The sequence below is a fragment of the Patiria miniata genome, unplaced genomic scaffold (genome assembly GCF_015706575.1).
Source record: "Patiria miniata isolate m_02_andy unplaced genomic scaffold, ASM1570657v1 HiC_scaffold_16, whole genome shotgun sequence".
NCBI classification, from domain to species: Eukaryota; Metazoa; Echinodermata; class Asteroidea; order Valvatida; family Asterinidae; genus Patiria; species Patiria miniata.
Window position 1 is genome coordinate 521,283 of NW_024037054.1, and position 25,740 is coordinate 547,022.

General features: G+C 39.4%; 1 protein-coding gene and 1 long non-coding RNA gene across 2 annotated transcripts; both read right to left on the reverse strand.

Annotated features, from left to right (window-relative positions):
- Positions 1-3,277: 3,277 nt before the first annotated feature.
- Positions 3,278-18,718, reverse strand: LOC119722613 (eukaryotic translation initiation factor 1-like). The gene is made up of 4 exons (XM_038192817.1): positions 18,507-18,718; positions 12,705-12,762; positions 5,872-5,965; positions 3,278-3,773 (listed from the first exon to the last, which is right to left on the reverse strand). Exons 1-4 carry the CDS (start codon positions 18,547-18,549, stop codon positions 3,624-3,626), a joined length of 345 nt encoding a protein of 114 aa, XP_038048745.1. The 5' UTR covers positions 18,550-18,718; the 3' UTR covers positions 3,278-3,623.
- A 3,669-nt stretch (positions 18,719-22,387) lies between these two features.
- On the reverse strand, positions 22,388-25,075 carry LOC119722614. The gene is made up of 4 exons (XR_005270458.1): positions 24,819-25,075; positions 24,170-24,220; positions 23,868-23,975; positions 22,388-23,306 (listed from the first exon to the last, which is right to left on the reverse strand). It is a non-coding gene; the product is annotated as an uncharacterized LOC119722614 (long non-coding RNA).
- Between the last annotated feature and the right edge of the window lie 665 nt (positions 25,076-25,740).

Here is a 25,740-nt window from a genome sequence, read left to right on the forward strand (position 1 = left end):
AATTCTCAATTTGAATTTCAAAAAGCCACCACTAGATTTAATTTAAGGTGCAGTATTATTCAAATTGTTAGCATTCCGATTCGTCCAAAATCTTTGAAATTCGTCTCGTGAAGCAACGGTGTTGAATTGAAAAAGCAAATTCGTTTCTTGTCATTCGTTTTAATGTTCTTGTCGTTACATTTCGTCTCTGGTGACATAAAACGTTACGATTCAAAATGTGCCAAATCTTTGGACTTGTTTGCGCATTAATTAGATTTTAATTTTTAACAGATATTTCCTTGTAAATGAAAGTATAGCTGTAAGTTTTGAGTTTTCTTTGAAAATTAACATTAAAATCAGAAATTAAACTTTCACAATATGCTCTTTGCTTAGCATATTGAAATTAAGCATTAAGATCAAACACCTTCGTAATGTTGCTCTTTGATATATGTATACAATGTATTAATAAAACAACAGAAATAAGGTATGTCTATCAAAGAACAACATTAAGAAGGTCTTTGAACTTAATGCTTAGTGTCCATGTCATTAGTGCACATTGTGAAATGTCAATTCCTGACTCTAATGTTAATTGTGAAACACAGAAATAAAAATTCATACCTTACAGCTAACTACTTTTATTTATACATATAAGGAAATATATGTTGAATTATCATTGTTTTAATACGCATAATTCTTCAAATAAGTTTTAAGATAGGGCGCATTTTCTAATCGTATACGATTTATTAGTCACCAGGGACGAAATATGTAGGCTAATGACAACAACATGAAAACGAATGACAAAAACGAATTTGCTTTGTCAATTCAACGCCGATTGCTTCACGAGACGAATTTCAAAGATTTTGGACGAATCGGAATGCTAACAATTTGAATTATACTGAACCTTAAATGAAATCTAGTTGTGGCTTTTTGAAATTCAAATTGAGAATTGAGCTTGGCGATGTTCGGGGACGAAATAAAAGTATCGTTATAGGGAATTCGTGTGATACAAGTTTAAAATAACCGGGAAAACCTATAACAAGTACAAAGATCAGTAATCAAATTGTAAAAAAAATGTTTAACTGTTGAAGCTGCGAATGCTCAACTCTTCAGGAAAACAATGAAATACATTTTTACCAATGAAACAACTCCGTTGGCAGCCAAACGCAATTAAAGCATTTGTTTTGTCTGTTGATGAAACAAGGTTAAAATTTGGTTCTGTGTATTTTAAAATAATTTAGTATTTGATTATTTGAACTTGAATTCAACTGAACATTCAAATATTCGAAACAAGCAAATCAAGTTTTAAAGGCGCCTTCATATACATATACAAAATGTACATTAACTGTGAGCACCAGTCGGAATCAAAAGGGCTGCCATCTGATTTTGCGTGCACCTGTCGAAAACTGAAAATGAGCTCAATAAAATATTAAGATCATGTATGTTTGAATAGATTTTTCATTCTAGTTGATATCAGCTGATATTTCATTCTTCACAGAAACTCTCAAATCATGGTTCTAATTAAGTAACTGTTTACAATAATGAGGCATTGACAATCAATAAAACCACGCAACTTTAACTATATTATAGGTTTTCCCGGCGAATTTCCGAATTTTTCTAATCAGTTTCATTATCTGCAATTCAATTTCGCGTGAGTTTTGCACATGTGGTCCAATTGCGGTTTCTTTTTCATTTGGGTTCATTCAATTTCATTTTTAGGCAGCCAAGATTTTGCTGTGAATGTTCGTTTTCGTTTTCGAGCAGCCTATTTCGTCTTGGTGCATTCAAGACTTAACTTGTAGCAGTCTTAAATTAAGTCTTTGCAACCTTTTGACGGTTGACGCATTCAAATTAGCGAACATCAGTGCGCTTAAAACGTATAACCATGCTTTTCGTTTCTTATTCGTTTATGGGCAATCGCTTTCATCGTTTGGTCATTTAAATTAGTAAGATTTTTTAATCAATTTTTTTCCCTATTTTTCTCCGAGGCTCATTCCCCCCCAAAAAAATCTTGATGACTGTAAAAATTTACAATGTTACAAATCAACTGATATGAGGGAAACAAGATGCAACGGAATAATAAATTGAAAGGGACTAAGATAATTTCTTTTTCACTGTTGATCTTTTCTACTCGTTTAAACGTTTGATCAAGGGGCTTGTTTACGTTGACGATTTCTTGACGTGTAAGACATCGAGACACGTATGTTTGGCAATGGTTGTACCGTCGGGAACACTTCTATTGCGTTATTTCTTAAATGTTTTCTTGCGTATGTCTGACCGAACACTTACCATATTCACAGGGCCCATGCAAATATTTCAATGCAAACCTTGAAAATACATCTTTGTGTCACATTTAACCTTATTTGCAAGTTTTATTTTCCATTTTGATGGGTGTTTTTGGTGCCTTCTCCGTTTTTATGCTAATGCAAAGTTTCCTATTCATTAGAAAATACGGCTATTTCAGCAAAAAAAGTTGCTAGAATTTTGGATATTTTGCTGTCATAAATTTCTTTAATTTGGTGATTATATGTGTCAGTACATGGCAGTAAGCCAATTACCAACCCTTTCCCACAAATGTTTTCAATTAGCAAATTTTGGATGAATAATTTGAAAGAAAAACCCTAAACTGAACAGTGTCTTCCTGAAATGACATCACAGTAACAGCATTAGTCCGGAAAAACATGGAAACTTTTAAATGTTTAAAGAAGTGGACATTTGCAATAAGATTAAACCAAAAAGTGTTGTCAAATGTGTAGTTTTTCTAACATTTCACAGAGTTGCGCAAAAAGAATTCATGAGAAAAATTCCTTGCACATACCCTTTAATTAAGAAAGAAAGTCAATCTACGGTTTGAAGTCATCAAATATATGATTTACGCCAAGGAATACGGACACGTATGAAGTCTTAAAAGATGTTTGACAAAATGTAAAACATGTTTGCCCATTAATGAAAACGAATGCCCGATCAATCCCTTACTAATGGTTTAGACGAAATTGAATGAACAACGCGATACTTTTAATATGAATGCATCTTTGATAGGGACGAGTGAAGCTAAAAGGCGATAGAATGCTCAGATAGGGAAATTGAATGATTCTTTTTGATATTCGAATGCCGATCTGCACGATCTTTCAATTTCAATCTAAATCGAATGAGCCAGGCGTTAAATTGAATGAAAACTTGGTGAAATTGGCCGGGAAAACCTATATTAAAATAATGTTAAGGTTGTTTATTTTATTCTTGAGACCAATCACATTTTCAAATCTTGAAATTGGAAACATGCTACATGTATTCGGATATTCAGTGGGTGATTGAATAATGGCATATATTTAGCACAACCCTATTAGATCTAAAAAATTAAGAGTCACATATGAGAACTATTTGATTAAAATGAGGAATTTACAGATTGTATGCAACAACGTAAATGCAGGATGTAACCTGCAAAATGAACAGGCAACCTTAGCACCACCGAAAAAGTTGCTCAGTCATGGCATGCGAGCAAGAACCACTGGGTTAACATTTAACAATCAACCCCAACTCTAACAGTGGAATCATTGCTATGGACAGTCATAAAATAAGCAGCTCTGTTTTTACATAATTTACAATGCTGACAAAGTCATTGACCTCGGCATGGACTGGAAGGTAACAATTTAAACACCGTGGAGTTTAATCTGAGATTCCTTGGCCAATTCACAAGACACAAGGAATTCCTTGACTTTATTTCTCTGGTCTCCTTGCAGCTGGATAACATCTCCAAAATCTTGTTCCGTTTTGTGCACATTCCCATTACAGTTGAAAAACTAAAGGACCGAAAGAATAGTATTTTTATTAAAATGTATTTAAAAAAATGTAAACTGTACCCCGTTAGTGTATGCAAATGCATTCCAAGTCTACAGTAACGTTTAGACTAGATGCAGAACAATAACTTGTTTGTTGTCTCTGATATGAACATTTAAAGAAACAGTTGGAACAGTTCATGTCAGTCCATCTTGAAGAAAACAAAATCTTAGAACATGTACACTATATAAATGCACTTTAAAGGGAATATACATCATTTGCTTTTGCTGTAATTTTCAGACATGGATGGATTAGGGGTTAGTATTTTACAGCAAATATTGTTTAACTGACCTGTTTAAAGTTGTGTTCATAGATGCTGGAAAAAAACCTAGAAAAAAAATGTTGTTCTTGTAGCCTGGTTTCCTGAACGTACTTCATATGAAACAGAGCAATTTATAGACGTCAGGGAATTGTCAGGTCAGGAACCAGACTAGCTGGCTTGCAACGTTCACGGATATGTAACCAATTGCAAACAAAATGTGGAATCACTGAATTCGGTAAGCTGGGGTGGTACTTGAAAAAAGTCAGGGTTTTTTTCCAACGATGGTCGCCTGACCATCCTTGGATATTGATATAAAACTGTCCCTTTTCTTCAAAATGGCAGCACACCAGGTGCCATGATTTCACAGGATGCTTGAGACTATTATTCAGTTCAGGTCAAGAAAGGAATTTTATTACAATTTGGCAGTTTTGTTTTTCAATGTTTGCAAATGTTGTTTATTACCTTTAAACTCTGTCTATTATAAAAGCTAAGGAAGTGTGTTCAAGTTTAGTGCAGCGAACAGTCTGTGTAACATTGGCATTTTTCAATGTACAACTTCAACTGATGGAGGCCTTGTTTAGTTGTTTGTAATCGTGATAAGAACTTTGTGTGTACCAGAAAGGAGTCACGAATAGAGACTGAACTTGGCTCTGCCCTGGAGAATTGATACCAGTCACAATAAATAGTTGATGAACATGACCATGTGTGTGTTTATAACTAATATAGGTGTCGGTAATAAACAGTGGTTGACCTTGGAAGTATGCAAGGCCAAAGCCCACACTGTTCATTAAAGGCCTTTTCACACTGTCCAAAATCTCCGGGTTGAAACCGGTTCCAACACCAAGAATTTTTTCAACCCCTTTCCCACTTCTAAAATTTTAACCCAGTTCTGACCCGGGTAGCGTGCTCTAGCCGGATCGAAATCAACCCTGGGAGGGACCAGGGTTGAAAATCTCAACCCGGATCGAAATCGCATTTTTTCCGTGTCGAAAATGATAGTGTGAACCGCCCCGAGTTGAGTCACTCGCTGCCGATCCGTGTTGAGTTGAGGCCGACATTCTACCGAACATCCGACAAGCCGTGCATATTTCCCTCCACCGTCATCGCCATCACAAACAAAGATCAGAAAACAATCGCTCCCTAATTATCATCCAATAATGTATTGGAGTATCCTTTACTGAGTCTGGGCTTGTATTAGGTCCGCAAAATGTACCCCCAAAAAATTTCCAACGTTACATACAACGAATCATCTAACGAAATGACCTGAGCCATTTTGGAAATACATGTTTTGCACACAGCTGCACTGGTGTCATACGTGGAAATCAGACTCCCATGAAAATCGGATTCCTTTACTCTCTTATTGGTCAAGCCCTCTCATATGACAGGTCCTTCTCCTAATTATCATACTTAGGCATGTGCAATACTATCAATGAGTCTGTATTTCACAGAGTAGTAAATTCACGCTGCTCACCGGCCTGTCCGTTAGCCTCCTCGTGCGTGCAGCCGCGTGCGTCCCAATGCATTATGGGATTGAGAAAATCATCACAGCGCCTCATGCCGAATTCGATCCGTGTTGAGAATTTGTAGTGTGAATACACAGGGGCCGTAGCCGGATTGTACATAACACGGTTCACGTAGCGCCCGTTCCCGTAAAGAACAGTGTGAACGTTGCGTCTCTCCGATCCGTGTCGAAAACAACTCGGGCTGAACCGGGTTGGATTCGGGTTGGTTTCAACACGGTTCGAAACACAGATAGTGTGAAAAGGCCTTTAGATCCAATTCAATGAATATGTACAAACCTTTTTCATTTTCTTGACAATGCGATGCTGTGAATAAATGGGAGAGATACCCTCGACTATCGTGATCATCTTACGGCCATTTCGCTGTTGACATCTGAAAAATATTTGAACATTTTTTTAAAGTGAAGACAACACCAACAACAAAAATTTGTTCTTTTCAATGTAAGGCAAAGATCAACTAAGAACATTTATGAATAATCATAATTTCATTCATATGAGAGCCAGTCACTTCCCTTGAGGTGATTCTTATTTCCATTTCAATCAGTGTGAAACTACTTATTCATGTTTTCATCGTGTGTGACAAGTCGCAGACATCAAATTAAAAAAACAGCGTTGCTGTTGAAACCCCTCAGCCAGAGTCAAGTTATCATCCGGAAACCATTAACCTTTAACTCAACATGGTGACCTTGACCTTTGACCCCAGAACCATTCCCAACATGCCTGTACCAGTGTTGGAGGCCTCGAGGCCGATTTTCATGGCCTCGGCCTTGGCCTCGGAGGTGCAAGGCCTCGGCCTCGGAGCCTTCCGGCCTCGGCGAATTGGTCGAGGCCGGCTCGAGGCCGCCCATTTTGATGTGTTTTCTATTCCGATTAATTTTAATTTTTTACCGTATCAAACCCTCGAGATTCTGCCGCAGTGGGTTCCGTGAAACGAACGCATATATGCAATGAACGCACGAATGAACTGGAAACGGTTGCATTGAACGTACTCACGTACGTAGCATCTTCGCCTAGCCTGCGCTTCAGCTTTCCACGTGCGTGCAAGTGTCATAACTGTTACCGCGTGCCAGACTACATAAGTCTGGCACCAATCCCATTTGCGTACAATAACATGTGGTAGTAGACTAGTCTGGTTGCAGTGTTGTAAACAATTTTCTCGTTTCGCCTCTGTACCCCGACATTTAAAAATGATTTGCGGCAAGGTGCGGCAAGCTTAATCATTTCTTTTTATAGGCCACTGTTTTAGTAAAAAACTGAACTTTCTGGGTACGATCGAGTGTACTAGTCCGTACCCTTTTTTTCTCATAAAGATATGATAAAAACAATTACGATTTATCAAGTAGATTTTATTTGTACACGGTGATTTAAATGAAAGTTCCAGCTCCCACGGTAATGTTTGGCGCAAATGGTCGATATGGAAAGCGCGATTTCAGAATTAGGTTTTTCCATCCAAGTGAATACAAAGTTCTGAATGAATGTTTTAAATAATAGGAGTCAGTATTCCTCGTGGTACCAGGATACTTTTTTTATTTTTAGAGCCATGTTGATACTAATTACATGTACATAAGCACGGCTTGAAATTGACTAATTTTGAGTGGTTACAGATATACGGCCAAAACCTCTGGACTCCCTACCTCTTGTCATGATCTTAAAATTCTTTGAAGCCATTGGATTCAAATCGGATGATCCGATAATTTCATTTTGATGAACTGAGTGATATCATGCACACACGTTCCGTGTTGCCGTGTTCAGGAGCGGGATTGGCCATTGCCAGACTTTGTCTGGTACCGCGGTATTAACAGTGATAATGCGTGGACACTTATCCCGTTGTGTGGAGCGGGATTGGAACTTTGCTTTGCCCGTGCGCGCGTAACGGCGGGCCGTCTGGCATTGTCTGGTCGCATCGCGGTGTTTGCTCGGCGCGCGCCTGGACAAGTGCGAAGGTAAGGGGGGGGGGGGGGTCGTAACTTTTTGGTTATGAGTGGTAAAAACCTGATTCAAAAATCAAGTTGTTGTTTATTTAATGGGGATTCCTATGATATTAAGCATTTTGATAGGTTTTGAAAATAAGATTTATAAAACATGCTAAAAGTAAATGATGTAAATCTTACAGAATAGAAACTCAAAATTTGGCCATTTAAATTGTTGTATCTCCAAAGGGCAAACACCTATGAGCCTGATTCAAACGCCATTGATTTTGTTGTGTAATTTGCTTTCAGTGATACAAAACTTGAGATTTCTTTCTTTCAAAAATAAAATTCGCCGGACTCCCTACAAGAGGAAACCCATTGCAAGCTGTAAATTTAAGCCAGGCACTCCAAAACTCAGTGAATTCAACTAAAAAGATGTTAAAACTCCAACATGATCTTAGCCTTGTTTTAGTGATTTATATGTTATTACGTGTTTTGATAGCTGGCCTCGGCCTCGGCCTCGGAGGTGGTGGCCTCGGCCTTGGCCTCGCGGTTGTGGCCTCAGCCTTGGCCTCGGAGGTTGTGGCCTCGGCCTTGGCCTCGGCCTCGGAGGTTGTGGCCTCGACTACAACACTGGCCTGTACCCATGGGCAACCCCCTACCTAAGTTAGACAGCAAAATCTCATTTCCAACTGAAGTTATCATCCGGAAACCATTTACCTTTAACTCACCATGGTGACCTTGACCTTTGACCTTTTGACCCCAAAACCAATCCCAACTTGCCTGTTCCCAAAGGCAACCCCATACCTAAGTTAGACACCAAAATCTCATTTCTAACTCAAGTTATCATTCGGAAACCATTTACCTTTAACTCACCACGGTGGCCTTGACCTTTGACCCCCAAACCAATCCCAACTTGCCTACTCCCAAGGGCAACCCCCTTCCAAAGTTAGACACCAAAATCTCATTTCTAACTCAAGTTATCATCTGAAAACCATTTACCTTTAATCACTACGGTGACCTTGACCTTTGACCCCAGAACCAATCCCAACATGCCTGTACCCATGGGCAACCCCCTACCTAAGTTAGACAGCAAAATCTCATTTCCAACTGAAGTTATCATCCGGAAACCATTTACCTTTAACTCACCATGGTGACCTTGACCTTTGATCTTTTGACCTCAAAACCAATCCCAACTTGCCTACTCCTAAGGGCAACCCCCTAACGAAGTTACAATCCCAAACAACATTTCTAACTCAAGTTATCATCCGGAAACTAAGCTGCCCGGACGAACGGACGGACGTTCCAGCCAGACGGAATTGTGGGGTGATAGCATTGTGTTCCCATTATCCCTTTTTCTAAAGATTCTCTTCTGGGTGATGTTTTTCTATTGTGAAAATAGTGGGGTGATGTGTCCTGAAAGGAACATCACCCCACAAGGGTGGTATTTTCAGAACGGACACTCCAGCCGGACGGACATACGGACGGACGCCATAGGCAATGACAATACCCCTCGAGCCTCTCGGCCAAGGGGTAAAAAAGGTTGAAACAAATTATGCTATTTCAACAATGCTATTAATTGAGAACTTGTGAACACAATTCTCTCAATGGCAAATATCTGTTTTCTGCTAAAGCTGAAAATCATTGGCTCAAGGTATCTGCATCTCACACATTCAGCTTTGCCTCCCCCCCCCAAAAAAAACCCCATAGCTTCCATTTTAGAAGGAAAAATTCAAATCCCATGTGGTTTGAAAATATGCAATTTTAAAGTTGTCAAAAAAACAAAAAAAACACAAGAGCAGAATGTGCTTTATGAAGCACAAATACCAGCTGGTTGTTGGAAGATTGTAACTGACTACTTGTGGACGACATCAGCTGGAAAAAAGTAGCAAAAGAACCATTTCGAATGTTTTTCATAAAATGACCCCTAGTCCACTATAGCGACCACTGGTGAACTTTGATCCAACTCTACAAGCAGCCATAGTGGGGTTCTCAACTGAGGTACAAAATAACCACCGGTGACTCAAACGGTGACCACCTGAGATAAGATTCGAGCCATGGAAGATCCTGTCCAAATTTCATTGAAATGGGCCACAGCGCTTGGCATATAAAGCATTTATAGGGCCAAACAAAAAAATACTTTTGGTTCGGGTCTCCCGCCCGACCCTATTTTTGAAAGCGATAAAATGCGACCCCACACAATTTCATTGGTTTATTGAAAAACAAATATTACGATACTGACTTCCGATCAAAATTGGTCAAAATCGTTGACAGCCAAAACAATTTATAGGCATTTATCAGTAAGTAATTTTTTTCTTTCTGGTATTATCCGAAAGAAAACATCATGGTCTAACTTCAGTGAGTTTTGCGTGTACTCTAAAAATACGTACGTTGTCATGTAATCGTCATTGCAATGCAGTCCAAAAAGTCTATAATGTTCCTCCGTATGTGTGCGTGCATCATGCATGTTCTGTGCAAGCTGTTTAAAGCAGAGTGGTATTGCATGCCAGGGGAAATCCCCACGGCAATGTCTGTGCCCACCAAGCAATTCTATTGGTTGACCGAGAGTTACACGCCACACAGACTTTCGAGCCTAGGGACAGCAGCCGCCATGCATCTGGAAACCGATTTTCGATGAAATTTTGTTTGAAACAGTGGAAGAAATCACGGAAGCAAAGTGTTCTAATGATTTCTTTTTTTACACTAAACGCTTTTAGGTTGCTAGAAGCAGGGATGTGATTGGTCTGTGACAAAAAAACCAGCAAATTGTATGCATGAAGTGCAAACTCTGGCGAGCGCGAAGCCATTACGGCATGAAGTCCGGGGCCCGCTTAAGGGCCCCGAAAAATTTTTGATTTAAGATGCTCTGTGGTGCAATCTGAGGCAATTACTGGGCACTTTCCTCTGAAATTCTGAAGCAGAATTTGTTTTAATTTTATGAAGAATTTTCCTTTATTTGTTAAAATGCACTCTTGTTCTATTAAAGTTTTTTCTGTACTCAAAGTTGAGAACCATGCTGTTCTCCCCAGGATTTTTTTAAACCTGTGGGGGAATTTTTGTTGTGATACAACAACCTGCGAAGCCACGGCGTGGGTCCGGGGCCCGCTTAAGGGCCCCAAAAAATTTTGAACTTTAGAAGCTTTCTGGTGCATTTTAGAGCATTTCAGAGGAGATCTTGTAATATTTTTGTTAAAAAAATCAAAATTGTAAACTTAAATCACTTCTGCTTCCGATAACACGCCTTTCAAAATAGCGTCGGTAGTATTGTTGGAAAAAAATTATTTCACCATTTCTATATTTGTAGTAAAGCAAGGAATCGTTTACATTTCATGTATTTTGTGCCTGGATTATTCTCATTTGCGCCACAAAAATTATCAAGACTAGCCATCAAAAGTGATTAAAACTTGCCTCACCTAATTAAAATATATCTGAGGTGGGTCATTCCACAATTATGCTTAACGTACATCACGGCCGCTAGCACCGCAAACATTCAGTCTGGCCGGTCGTACATTGCGCTGTACACACGGCCGGCCCGGCGCAGTATCAGTGTGCATTGCTGCACTGTGTACGGCCCATCCCACGTGGCCGAAAATTCTGCAGGACTGCAGAAACACGCTACGATGTTTCTCCACAGGTTCGAATTTTGCAATCTCGTCATTTCAATGGAAAACACATACACAGAAAATGAAGATCACGTTCTGTGAATTAATTTGCAGAAATCCTCTTTTTCCATCGATGGTTGTTTGGTATTTTTACTATTTTTACGATCCAACTTCGGCCGACTACGCACGGAAAACGAACCTGTGAGTACTGAGTACTTGCAGTAGTCACTGGTTCCAGTCCTTCATCATAGCATGGATTCTGTTAGCACGCGAAGGTTACCAGTGTACCATGCTGCACTCGTCTGCACACCTGACCAGCGCAACACTTGCATCTCAAGTACCGACACAGGAACTAGACCTACATAACCACAACCTCGGCCCCGAGCGAAAAATCACATAATCGCACTAATGGCAACGCATGGTCTTCAACTTCATTCTCACATTGGGTGTTCAATATGTGCGTGCAGCATACATATCGATCAACGAAGTTTATGTCCGTAAGTAAATTTCGGATATTTCGGCAAGCAAAACTAATTATGAATAATTAATTAGCACATTCTACCCCCCCCCTATTTTCTCAACGGATTCACACGATTCACGTTGGTGGACTTTTGAGGCCCAAAAAAAACGGATTTCCGGAAAAAAACGGAGTAATCACATCCCTGTAGAAGCAAGTCTTTGTTGACATTGCATCAGCAAATAGAAAAATTCATTATGCGATATTCCACCAACGGCCACGTGTGTTGTAGACTTCACATTGGATCGGACGCCGCACCGTCTTTCATGGCTTTCGTTCGGTCTTCGTGCACACAAGACTGCAATTTGCTCTAGACATTGGAGAATGTGAACATTTTCCAAAAAACAAAAAGGAAATTTCTTCCAAGATGGAAATCTCAAAATGACACTCAGAAAATCCTTTGTGAAAAACCATGGAGAAGTTGACTACGATTTTTCAATTGATATCGCCGCAAGAGGCCAACCTGACGAACCATGGAGAAGCACAAGCGTAGAGTACGTCAACATGACAGTGGTTGAACCATGTTCCTTGCTCTATGGTTGAACTTACGAACTTCTTACGATAAAAAAGGTCTCAAAAATCATCCTAAAACACTTAGATTGTGGACCACTCAAAACGTGTATCGTTCCTCACATGTATTGGCTCCAGAGAAAAAATTAAAGAAATAAAATAAAATGTCATGCCGAACCAAAGGTATATTTTTGTTTGGCCTAGGTATTCATAAGATGAATTTGTGTCAGGGTGATGTAAATCAATATTATCACTGGGGGATTCTGATGGATTCAGGATACCAGCATTTTTTGCATGACAAAATTGGTGGATTTTGGCGGATTCAGGATACTTTCTAGTAAAAGAGCCCCAGGAGTTAGGGTTAATGGATTCGCCGAATTACAAACCAACTACTGATGGAAATTTCCAGAAATGTGTCACTTGATGCATCTTTGGAAATGGCCTTCTTGTATTGTTTTCTTCAAAATGAGAGAATGCCAGAACAACTTCACTGATTATTTATTCAATTAAAATATAAACACTTGCTTGCATAAATCCACCAGATTTGTTGCATAAATTTATAGTGCCACATACCTCACATGAATTAAATTCATTGTGCCATCTTCACTGTTGTCCTGAAAGTCGTCAGCAGCTTGAGAAAAAAAAGAATGGAGACAATCAAAATGTGCTTGCCAAACATTCTGTGCAAGTAAGCACATTAGATGCCTTTAATTCGATCCCATACATGCAAATGCAAGGCAATTTGTATTGAGGCCCAGCTGGATATCACAGGATCAGTCGTGCATCCTTCTGACAATAACGCAAAAATACGCAATGAAGAATATTTACTTTATCCAATAAATGGTGCGTTGTTTTAAACTGACTACTGACAATGACTGAGGAACAGGCTTCTCCAGAGAATGTGTGATCATTATCTCTAGACTGGTTCCAACCCCCAGTCATTCAGTATAATCATCTGTGTGGGCAGGGACCAGGTAATGTCTAGACTGGTTCGTGACTTCATCCACTGTTGTTTGTATTGGGCAGGAACAAGTCGTCGTGTGACAAGGAAAAGGACGTTAACAGGCCAGGCAGGCAAAAAGCACCTTTGGAGATAACCAAGTTGAAAGTTTTTGTGCTGCCATTTCATGATTAAAAATCACGTAAGGTTAAAATTTTGACTGATGACATTCATTAATAATTAAAATAATATTGTGCATTTTTATGTCAAAATATAAATTGTGAAGTTAATTCAATTTTATGCTAACGACCTTTTACCGGGAACTTCCCAAGCCTTAAACGTACGCTTAAGCAGCATGTTAAATCCTTACGTCCTTTGGCCGGGAACAAAATTGGCTTTGCTTGATGCTTACCCACTTGAGTGGGACGTTATCACGCTTCGAACATCTGTTGTTACATTAGCATTACACGTTAACGTCCTTTTGCCAGGCACAAATAATGAAAATCCTCCTTCCGTCTTTTGTTTACTGTTAATTACATCAGAATGACGTAGCCTCTTGAAACAATATGTATATCAAATGAAAGATATTTCCAAGCTCTATCGATTATCCGAAAAATCTGAATTTGACCTTTTGACCCATTTTTCGCCCTTACGATCTTCTTCCAGGCACCCGACGAAGTCTAGATTTTATCATAAGGCCGAAAAAAAATACTTCTGCTTCCGAATCATGCCTTTCAAAAATAGGGTCGGTCGGTCAGAATTATTTTTTTTTGCCAATTTTTTGTATGCAGATTGAATGGGGTATTCAATTATATGCGAAGTTTTAGCCTGAACTATTTCCATTGCACTACGAAAGCTATACACAAAATGGCCACAAAAAGTGAATAAAATCTACCTTAATTATTGTCAATATATTTACGCTCGATAATTCGTAAAAAATCATGGAAAATTCAAGTCGTTCGCACCATATGCACAACGCTAGTCAAGACGGGAAGCTGGCCAAAACTCCGAAGTGTGTGATGCACTGTGCCAACAGACCTCCTTTTTACGGTCGAAAATTTCGGGAAACACGCTGCACTATATCACGTCAAATACGAGTAGTGCGATCTCAAAATGAACTCTTGAACACGGAAAATACATACACAGACAAGCTAGATCAATTCTGTTAATTAACTTGCAAAAATGTTCTTTCTCCATCGGTGTTTTCTTGGGATTTTTACGATGTCGAATCCGACCAGTTAACAGTGCACGTGCCTGCAATGCATAGCCATGCTAGCGCTATCGATCGCATAGCCATGACAGACTGGTTACCGCATTTTCATCATATCCACCTCGTAGCCGGCTACGAGGTCACGGTTGGTTGACCTCAATAAACATTGTCAGCGCTACTTGTATGTACTATGCGTCATGCTCCATTGCACTCCCACTTCGTAACCGCGTAGCCGCCAACAGGCTAGTTGGTTTGGACTTAGAATTTTTTCAGCAACTCCCATTCCTTTTGTGTTGCTCCGTTCTCAAGCATATTCAAGGGGACTCCCACTCCGTATCCGCGTAGCCACCAACAGGGTGGTTGGTTTGGAATTTTTTTCAGCAACTCCCATTCCTTTTGTGTTGCTTCGTTCTCAAATAATGGACCCCCACTCAGTATCCGCGTAGCTGGCATGGACTTGAATTGTTTTTTTCCAGTGATTCCAACCTCGTAAGTCGTAGCCAGAGAATTTTAGGGTGTATTTCCGAGTGGCGGGGTATTCTGCAATTACTCCGAGTAGAGGAGGGAAAGAGGAGGAAATTACCATAAAAATGATAAAGGATGCAACTTTTGGCGCTTGAAAATTAATTGAAAAAAGTGGTGATCCAGTAAGGAAATTTTAAAGGCAGTGTATATTTTGCCGGAGACGGCAAACCTTTAGTAAACGTTAGTTTGCCGGATATGCACTGAACATGCGCAGTTACTGTTTTTTTGTACTTAACATTTTCCGGTGACAAGTTTTAGTCTGGCTCCATGCCAAAATTATCGTTGTTACCTCATATTCACAAGCTGACAAGATGGGATTCAGACCATTTTATAATTTCGGACTTTATTTCCCTTTTAAAAAAAATCCTCCAGAGCCACAAATCTGAAAAAGAAAATGTAATACTCTGCAAAAAATGTTTGAGAAAAAAAAACTTTAAAATGTGGTGCGGTCGGAATCGAACGCGAGTCATACCGCTTACTAGAGCCTTTGCTTAACCATTACACCAAACGTGCTACACAACTTATGGTGGGAATTTAATACATCTTATAATTCAGCCCCTATTTTAAAGAGTACAGCGCCCTCTGTTGATATGGATTGCCGCCGGCAAACCTTTAGTAATCGTTAGTTTGCCGTCATTACCTCCGGCAAAATATCCACTATCAATTTTAAACTACAAACATTAACTAAGGCCACGAGAATGAAAGTTATAGATTTGCGTCCACCGCCCGCATGCCTGAAAAGCTACCGCACGAAAATTTTCATTATTTCAAAAAATTTCTTTATTACAAAAAATTTCATTATAAAAAAAAAAAAACTTTCCAAATCGCGCACAGCGGAAAGACGATCTATTTATCACGTAAATGCAGCTATGAAAACAGTATCATCGCTTTGCCAGTGTCACGGCGTCGTCGGGGTCACAGGTCAAATCGCTCCAACCGCACCGACCAATGGGCACATCGGATTCTCGAAATGTCTCCACGCGCACGCGTGCACGTGCGTTGATACCATGCATTGTTCTCGTGTTTTTGGACGTGCGTGCGGCGGGGCTGTACGTCCAAAAACACGAGGTCATACGTCACAGACTGTTTATGCATTTTCATGAGTTTGCGCGGGCGCGCCTGTATATTGCATACATTACAGCGCGGCCGCCATTTTGAAATCGCATGGGGGATCGCATGGGGGACGATATTTGTGGAATCTGATGACTGAAATTCGTCTTGTGGCCAGATGGATGAAAATATTGAAACCAAACAACGTTTTTTCGAAAAGGTATGAGTTGCTCTACGACTACGAACCGTAACTTTGGAAATTTGTGTCCTGGATGAAAAGATAATCGCGATCGAAAGATGTAGCAAAATCGCTACATCGGCGGCCAACAAAATTCAGTCTCTGTGGAAGCATCGGGCGTCTGGCCGTACTACAGAGCTTGCGATAGTACTGTACGGCCAGACGTAGCCCCATAAATGTGGCCTATTTACTGGACTGCCTCTGTAAACATAGGCCACACATCCACATGTACAAAAATCGTGTCGACGGAGCCAAATTTTGATTTTCACATTTAGGCTTAGTTTGTAGGGTTTTTTTGCTTTAGAAGCATACTCACCCTCTTTACAGGCTAATCAGAAAGTGCTGCCTTTTTCAGATGTCTAATTTTTGTGAAATTTCCAGATTCATTTTTACACGTTTGCGTATCAAAATTTCAACATGAAATTTCACAAAAATTAGACATCTGAAAAAGGCAGCACTTTCTGATTAGCCTGTAAAGAGGGTGAGTATGCTTCTAAAGCAAAAAAAACCTACAAACTAAGCCTAAATGTGAAAATCAAAATTTGGCTCCGTCGACACGATTTTTGTACATGTGGATGTGTGGCCTATGTTTACGGAGGCAGTCCAGTAAATAGGCCACATTTATGGGGCTAGGCCAGACGCAGTCGGGCTAACTATAGGCCTACTATGGTTGTGTAAATATACTACTCCTAGAACTATGAGGCTCCGCGTGATCATAGATCAAGAAGCCCGCAAAATTGCCTGCAGCACAAAACACTAATAAAGTACAAAAACGTCCATCAAAATGCAGCCATTTCACACAGAACCGCTGCACAGTTTGCCCCTATACTCCGTACTTTATCTCTTGACATACTCACTAACATAGGTGGATTCTGTCGGTTTTTCGGCCAAAATGATGAAAAATATGCCCTTTCCGCACTGAGCCAACCTGACACTTGAAACGTGCACGCATATGATCGAGCGATGATTTTCGGTTCGCTCGGAGCGCGCCGCGGGGGGTACGGTACAAGCGAAATGACGTGCTTGTACCGTACCCCCCGCGGCGCGCTCCGAGCGAACCGAAACTCATCGCTCGATCATATGCGTGCACGTTTCAAGTGTATATAAATATATAGCTCTACTGAGTGGAGCGTTGAATTACGGGTACCCCTCCATACAAACGCTCCACCGATTTGCCATACTTTGGTAGCACTTACACGGTCGTCATGATGGTATGCATTTTGTGCATGCCCTCGCGAGGACAAGGCCCAAAAAACCGATAAAGAAAATACAAATGAGGAAGACAGTAACCCTGGATAGATCCACACATTCATGACATTCCATAAGACCCCTCAAATTGTTTCAAACAACCGGTAATTTTGAAAAAAGAACAAAATAGTCTGAACTTACCGCTCACAATTAAATGTGTCTGCCGAGTTGCACAGTCTATTTCACTGACATGACTGATGCATAATTCATTGCGCGCGTGTGTGACGTCACTATTGAAGAAAAACAAGTTGCGCTTACTCAATAGCTGTTTCATGTAGTCATATGTGCCCCGCGCCGTCTGACTGTGGGTTTTTGGTGCGGGGCACATATCAGTACATGAAACAGTCATTGATTAAGCGCGACTTGTTTTTCTTCAATAGTGACGTCACACACGCGCGCAATGAATTATGCATCAGTCATGTCAGTGAAATAGACTGTGCAACTCGGCAGACACATTTAATTGTGAGCGGTATCGGTAAGTTCAGACTATTTTGTTCTTTTTTCAAAATTACCGGTTGTTTGAAACAATTTGAGGGGTCTTATGGAATGTCACGAATGTGTGGATCTATCCAGGGTTACTGTCTTCCTCATTTGTATTTTCTTTATCGGTTTTTTTGGGCCTTGTCCTCGCGAGGGCATGCAAGTCATGACGACCGTGTAAGTGCTACCAAAGTATGGCAAATCGGTGGAGCGTTTGTATGGAGGGGTACCCGTAATTCAACGCTCCACTCAGTAGAGCTAATAAATATACTACATTACCATGATTACATGGTGCAGCATGGGCATGATGGGTGTATCATCAATATACATATAGTATATGGGTATATGTGAAAACTCAGGCTATGCCGCTGCTTGTATTATGTAAAACACCATGGTCAATAATGAATAATGAAAAAAAGCCTCATGTGTTTTCAAAAAAGTCCGGACACAAATCTATAACTTTCATTCTCGTGGCCTAAGCGGAGTAAGCCTAAATGTGAAAATCAAAATTTGAAAAAGTTCTAGGGTGTGTTTTTTGTTCATGTTCCAAGTGTGGCCTTTATTTACGGAGGTAGTCCAGTAAATTGGCCACATTTATGGGGCTACGGATCGAGTTGACCCGAGTTGACCGGCACCTGCCAAAAAACATCTGGCGAAGTGCGATACTGTTAACAATTTTCTTACCCGACGTCTTCTTCAGGTTTTCGATACTCATCTCAACAGCCATGTTGACCTCTTTCTTTGATTAAACGATTTATAAAATAATTCGGCAGTGAAACAAATGTGGGGGATTGATGACGGTGGATATTTTTAAGGCTTAATAATATGAATGCAATGTCTACCGCCGCTAGCTCGAAATAAATTATTATGCGCAATGAACGGAAGTGAGAGGTATTGTGGGAATCGAATATTTGCTGTAATTTTGAAGGGCGCCCACTTTTGACGAGGTGAGCAAGTGCTCTTGTCATTTTTAATCATAGATCTTAGGTACCAGTACAGTATACGAGCTTATCATCCTGCACTTCAGGGTCTGTAGAAATGAACGGTCCCAGCTCTAAACCAGTCTTGGAACTTGGAAAGTGGGTCTATTTTGCAATGGAGTAAAACAGGGATCATTTTCAAAATGGCGATGGACTGGGACCATGCTGCTTTTTTAGTTTGTGGTCAACTTGAGAGGAGGGAACAATTAGCAACAGTCAACCGTCAACCGCCCCCCCCCCCCCTCAGGAAAAAAAGGACCAGAAATTGAAAGAGGGTTAATCAAGCTTTAATTTAATATGTGTCTTGAATATCTCAGAGAGTTGTGAGTATTTCCCTCGATTTTTGAAATGGGTGTATACAATTTATCATTCTACAGGGAATGTATTTACTGATCTGCAACCATATAGGCTGATTCCTGCCTGCTGGCCGGCAGCGACACTCCCTATGGGTGCCGACCAGTAAATAAATTCCCTGCAGACACCAATGATAAATTCCCCCACTGAAAAAAAGAAGTAAGGAAAATATACTCACAACTATCCAAAGTGTTCAAGACACAGGTCAACGGCCTATAAGATTATAAAGCTGCTGCCCTATGATTCGGAACGGAAGCGATAACGGAAAGAAATGTGCCACTCATGCATTTTGATGAAAAATGTGTAATAGGATGAATGTTGTGGCCCCCATTTTTTTGAATTCCTAAGTCCCACAGAGTAAGGTCATGCATTTTTTGTAGAAATGTGTGGGTTGCTTGGCAGCGTGTGTGGGCAGTTGGTAGCAGAACTTGCAGCCAACTACAAGAGTCATTGAGGAGGAACTGTTAAATTCAGTGGCCGGTGAATTCACTTGACCACTGAACTGCAACAGAGACAGGTTGTTAGTAGCACTGCAGCTCCTCTGTTTAACTGTCTCTGTTTCCTAATATTGAACCTGGCATACTTATTCATCTAGGTGAGTTTGATATTACTTTTACTCCTAGGTTAAAGTGTATATTCTTTACTCAAAGTTTAGACCGAACCGTCTCATGTTGTTGTTATTATTACTATTATGTTCATTTCATGCCGTCACTGTATGCTCAGTTCAGATTGTTGTAATAAGCTTAATGAATGAATATTAAGTTCTTATACATTCCAACTTTGGCCAATATCCACTTGAGAAGTTCTTACTGCAGTTGACATTTTTTACGGTTTTGTTGTCATTTTTTGAAGCAAGCACAATCTTCTTTTCGATGTTTGATGATTTAATTTTCACATAACTTGATTTGAGAAGTAACCATGTCCTGCTCTAGGTGAGTTTGATAATTCCATCTTATAATAGAAGTAAACATGTTTTCTGAACAAATTCCAAATTGATCGGTTCCCTAAAATTGTTTTGAGCTTTCTTTGATTTTCTTTGATTGATCTGAAAGTTTTCGTAAAGGTTTGCCATTTCTGTACCAAAGACTTGTGGCGACTCTATTCTAGACGGTGGAACTTTATTTCAAAGAAAGACGAGCTTGTAGGACTACATGTACAAAAATCATGATCTATTCTTGTCAACATCCATGACCATGAATTATCTAGTTACCTTTTGGCATTTTCCAAAAGACAATCAGTATCTTATGGTGTTCCATATGTGCCAACGGCCTCGCATGGGTTTTTTTTGGTCGCATGTTTTTTTTTGGTCGCATGGTTTTTTTTTGGTCGCATGTTTTTTTTTTGGTCGCCTTTTTTTTTTTTGGTCGCATTTTTTTTTTTTGGCGGCGCATTTTTTGGGGCGGCGCATTTTTTTTTTGGCGGATTTTTTTTTGGCGGCGCATTTTATTTTTGGCGTCGCCTTTTTTTTGTTGGCGTCGCCTTTTTTTTTTGGCTGCGCATTTTTTGGGGGGCGGCGCATTGTTGTTTTTTTGCGTCGCCTGAAGAAAAATGTAACAAGCAACTGTTTCAGCTCGGCTCAGCTTACTTCAACAAAACTAATGAAAGTAGACAAAATAATACTGAAGCTTTCAAAAAGTATTACTGTAATTGTTGCTTTACAGAAAATAGCCTGCTGAGCTAAATGTTGCAGTATTCTAATGGAAAGTGATTGTACACAGGGGCAGGTACATAAATAGTTTGCATAGTGGCTGGTTTTGAATAGTGCCCCTATTTTGAAAGATGGTACCAGCCTCCCCCCCCCCCCCCCCCCCCCCCCCCCCCACTATTTGATTTTACGGAGGCCAGGTGTGTCGGTGAAAAAACGCCAACATCAGCAGAAAATGTAGGCCCCCCCAAAAAAGTGTCCCTTTTGGTTGATGCCCCCACCCCCCTTTTTATTACGAGAGCCTTAGAATTTTGAATTCCCCCCCCCCGCACCTGAGTTACACATTTTGCAAGTGGTTACAGCTGCTTTCATGATCATTCCAACCTCTAACTCTTCTAAAGCAGGCTCTGTCTGTGGGCACAGGCGTATTAATAATTGTTTTTGGGTGTCAGAGTAGGGGGGGCGGAGTTAGCGTTATTTTTTTCAGGCATTTCTTTGGAAATGGACATATAGCCCCACTTGTGTGGCCTCCGTATTGCTGAGCTGTACGTTTAGGCCAAACGTCTGGTTTTCCAACAGTACTGAGAGTTTAGTCCAAACACTGGCGCACCCTTTTTGGGTTTTTTTGGCATACCACTTTAGGCTATATAGTTGTATTCTATGATTTCTCAGCTTTTGCCCTCCGGGTAGATTAGGTAATCTTTGTGCCAATTTTTCTGGAAATGTGGGCATCTTCCTGGAGTCCATATGCGCCAGTTTGGACTAAACTCCTCAGTAAGTTGGGAAACCAGACGTGTGGCCTAACGTACATCGCAGCAATACCGAGGCCACACAAGTGGGGCTAGAAATGGACAGAGATGTGGAGTTTGTTTACCCCCCCCCCCCAGCCACGCCTTGAACAAAAGAAATAATATTGCAACCTGAGGCTGCTTTCTTTTATTCATATATCATCTCAATGAAGGTCACTCATTGCAAAAAAAATGATGATATGACATGAATCTGGGACTGAGAAATATTTCCAATTTTGTTAGGAAATAATTAAAACAAATTCTTGACTCTCCAAACACTTTGTACATAATAACTGCTGAAGTAGCGTCACTGCAGGTTGCAGCAGTCTTTCCCATTGCGCGAGTCTGCGGTTCTGCGCGATCAGTCGATAGACGCGATATTATCAGTGGATCCATCGCATCACCGGCTGTCGATTGATCATGATGTATCAGTCGAACCCGCTGCCTCAAGCCGCATACAACAATTTTCTTTCTCATCCTACTACTGTGGACTGGACGCGATCGACCGATCGCGCAGATCTACACTGTAAACCATGTGTTTAGGTTTAGAACACCTAAATAAACACTAATTTGTGACAGTTTTTAAACATGTGATGATGTGACGCAGTTTATCCAATGAACATGTTTAATTTGAAAACATATTTGGTGTTTAAAATCAGCACACTGACGGTGTTTAATCTTTAAACGGAACAGTGTTTAAAATATATACATCAAAGGCGTTTAACATTTAAATACTACTGACGTTTAAAAAGTAAACACACAGTCAAAAAAAAACACGTCAATCTGTTGTAATTTTAAACATGTGACACGTTTATTGCCTGTGACAGATTTTAAACATGTGACGCTATTTATTATTATTTTCAAGTATTTATATTCACAGTGTGTGTTTAGTTTTCGAACAGTATTCCAAATTGCAAGTAAAACTTCAGTCACAATATTAACAACATTGAAATAAACGCATTTAGGGCACTTCACAAAGCTGTCTTCATTTTCACCTATAGGATTGTGGTGAAGGGCCTATTGAGTTCTATCGAATCATGAAAATGGACACAATAAAATACAAATGTATTTTCATGGTCACCCCTAGAGAATATTGTAGGGCTACATCACGACAGCAAAAATAATGTGACATTTATGTGAATATGCCACATGCCTATGAGTATGTTTCCAACAATCCTTTTTTTAAGACCCCAACATTAAGGCCAATTACATTTTTCACAAGTATCAAAACAAAGAAACAAAAACATAAACAAACACAAAAGGGTGAATTTGAAGTAAATGAATATATCTGTAAATAGGGCTAAAACCAATTATTTTCCAATTCAATGAGAGTTAGAAGTAAAACTGCAAATGAATTATACTTGTTTTTTAAAACCTATGAAGGTTTGCGTTATAGTTTGAAGTGGTAAAATAAGTATTGATCTTTAGCTGAGATTTCAACAATATATCCAATTAATTTATACACAAATACCTTGTAGTGAACTGCATGAATTTGCTGGAATCTGCCAGGAAAACTTTTCTCTGATTATGATTTTTTGAAAAGAACTCAAAGCACGTGAAAATACTTTGGATAATCCAAATCAAAGGCATAGTTCCCCAAGCTGGAGAAGAAGCGCATCATTGTACGTGTTGTAGTTCGAGACTTTCTTGATGGTGTCTCCACGTGTAATGTAAACTGTAGTTTTGATGCAGATACTCTGTCTGGTTCAGCAGCATTCTGTGGACATAAACAAGATTTCTGAGTGAGCCATACAAAAACTGATCAACTTTGAAAGTGAAACCATGCTCACAGTAAAAAAAATAATGGAGACCCTAAAATGACAAGTCATTAATAAAGTTTACTCCAGGAAGAATATGAAAACTGATTACAAAATTGGGTTCAAAAGTAAATTGCACAATTGTCGGCCTTTTTGGGACTCACGTCAATATTAACCTTTGTTATCAGAGATAATGTGCACAAAGACTGTAAAGTTACAGCTTGAGCTTGATCATGGATCAAATATTAAAAATAAAATCTGAAGAAAATAGGCAAGCTTTTCACAGTTTCGTACCAATAACTTTGCAGTCATGTAGGTATTTACGGAGACTTTCTATTTAAAATTGTATTTCAAATTGTATTCACCTAGAATGTTATACTTTTTCATTTCATGATGTTTTACCGCCAGAGTAAATTTACAGTGGAAGTTGAAAGGTTCTTATGCAAGATAGAATCTCAGCCAAACATCATCATTCAATGAAATTGAAGATTTGAATAATCTATTTTACAATACAAAATTACCTCATGAATAGTTAGCACTCTCCTCGTCTTCGTACCCTCGCCACGTTCAAACTTGGTGTTCTGCTGAACGTACATGTATGCAATTACATCGAGCGTCTACAGAGGACCCTATATTCAAAACATAACACATGTTCTGTAAAACGAATGGTTTTGAATCCCTGTGAAATACTGCATTGTACCAAAATTGGGGGATCATCTTTTATGTACACGCACTGCGGGTTTTTCAAAAGTTTTAAACACAGCTGATCTTTACAATCACACACTGCACTGCCAAATGACGATCAATGCCAAAAGACACTTACCTTATTTTAAAAGTCAATAGCTTCCTTCATCTGCAAGGGATTAGACACACCCTGAAAATATACAGAAAGAAAATATCAAAACAATATACGCCCATAACATCATGTGAAATGGAAATTATGGTTAAACAATTTGTACCTGACCTTACAAATACTAGAATTTTCTTTTCAAAATCATTCATGCTGGTCCCTTTCAGCTTACATAACTTAGGCAGTGGTGATAACACTAGCATGCTTTTATTGAATAGTTAAATCACGATTTAAAAAAAAAATCCACTTCACTGAATTTTCCAAGATTACAAAGATTTTGACACTGCGTGTTTGCAATTGTAATTTGCCCCATAGGCTTATAGCCTCATATTAAGTATACACTCGACATAGACCACCCCATAATGTGGCTCAAATACAGAACTTCCTTCATAATATTGTGAGCTGCACAGCAGTTATACTGTATAACAGCATCGTCATCCAAGAAAAATAATATGAGGAAATCAAAATCAGGGTTGTTTTTTCCCCTTCATATTCATGTTTTATCACACGATCCTTTTGGCCAATAATTGCTCCCATTAATTCATCTCATCTCATATTTCTAAATCTATCATATTGTATATCGGGATTAATTAAATCAAACAACACAAAAGACAAAACTTACCACCTGTGTGGGAGCTTCCAGAACTGGTTCAAACTACAACCGTCGTACTGCATGCACAGAATACGTTGCATCTGAGTACTCTTGCTGACTTGGCAATATGCATACCAAACTTGACCTCTAGCCTAGGTCATGACCAACTGTTAGTACCTTCTGTGAGACTACATCATACATGTATATTGTTTCATTACCCGATGCAAATTTTGTTACCACGAATGACGATACTAATTCTCGCCATTACATTATTCTATTAGTGTGCCCAGATTATTGTCAGAAAAAAGGCGGTTGTCTTTGTGCCGCGTAATTAACTGGCCCGATTATGCCGCGCCAGCACGCAATCAGATTTAATCCTATTGGTTAAGACCTAACATCACGTGGTCATATTTAAACATCGTGACGTGTACCGTGTTTATTAGGTGTTGAACACAAACAGCTAAATTAATAACTTGAGTTATTATTAGTGTCCTAATTAATTAATAAGCCTTTTTTAACAAGGTGTTATTCTTTGGGAATAAACAAAATGCTAACTAGTGAAATTGAACAGTTAAAACATTTTCTAAAACCGATCTCATAATAAACACCCTATAGCACTGTTGACATTAAACGCTAACTGTTTTGTTTAAAAACACATGATGTGTTTTATTTTGTCACATAGTGTTTAAATCTAAAACACTGCGTTTATTTTATAAACGTGTCACGTGTTCTCGCGTTTTACAGTGTACCGATCCCGCTAGTCCCTACATAACATGAATTACACTTTACAGATCCGGGAGGGAGTATATTTCAGCAGATATATAAAACTATTAAACACTTATTCCACAGCACTTTTCCCCAACAGACTATGAATATATCGTTTTTCCTAATCATTATATTTAAGTCGGATCACAAACAAACCTAAATATCTGCAGGATCTAGGGCACTGGCG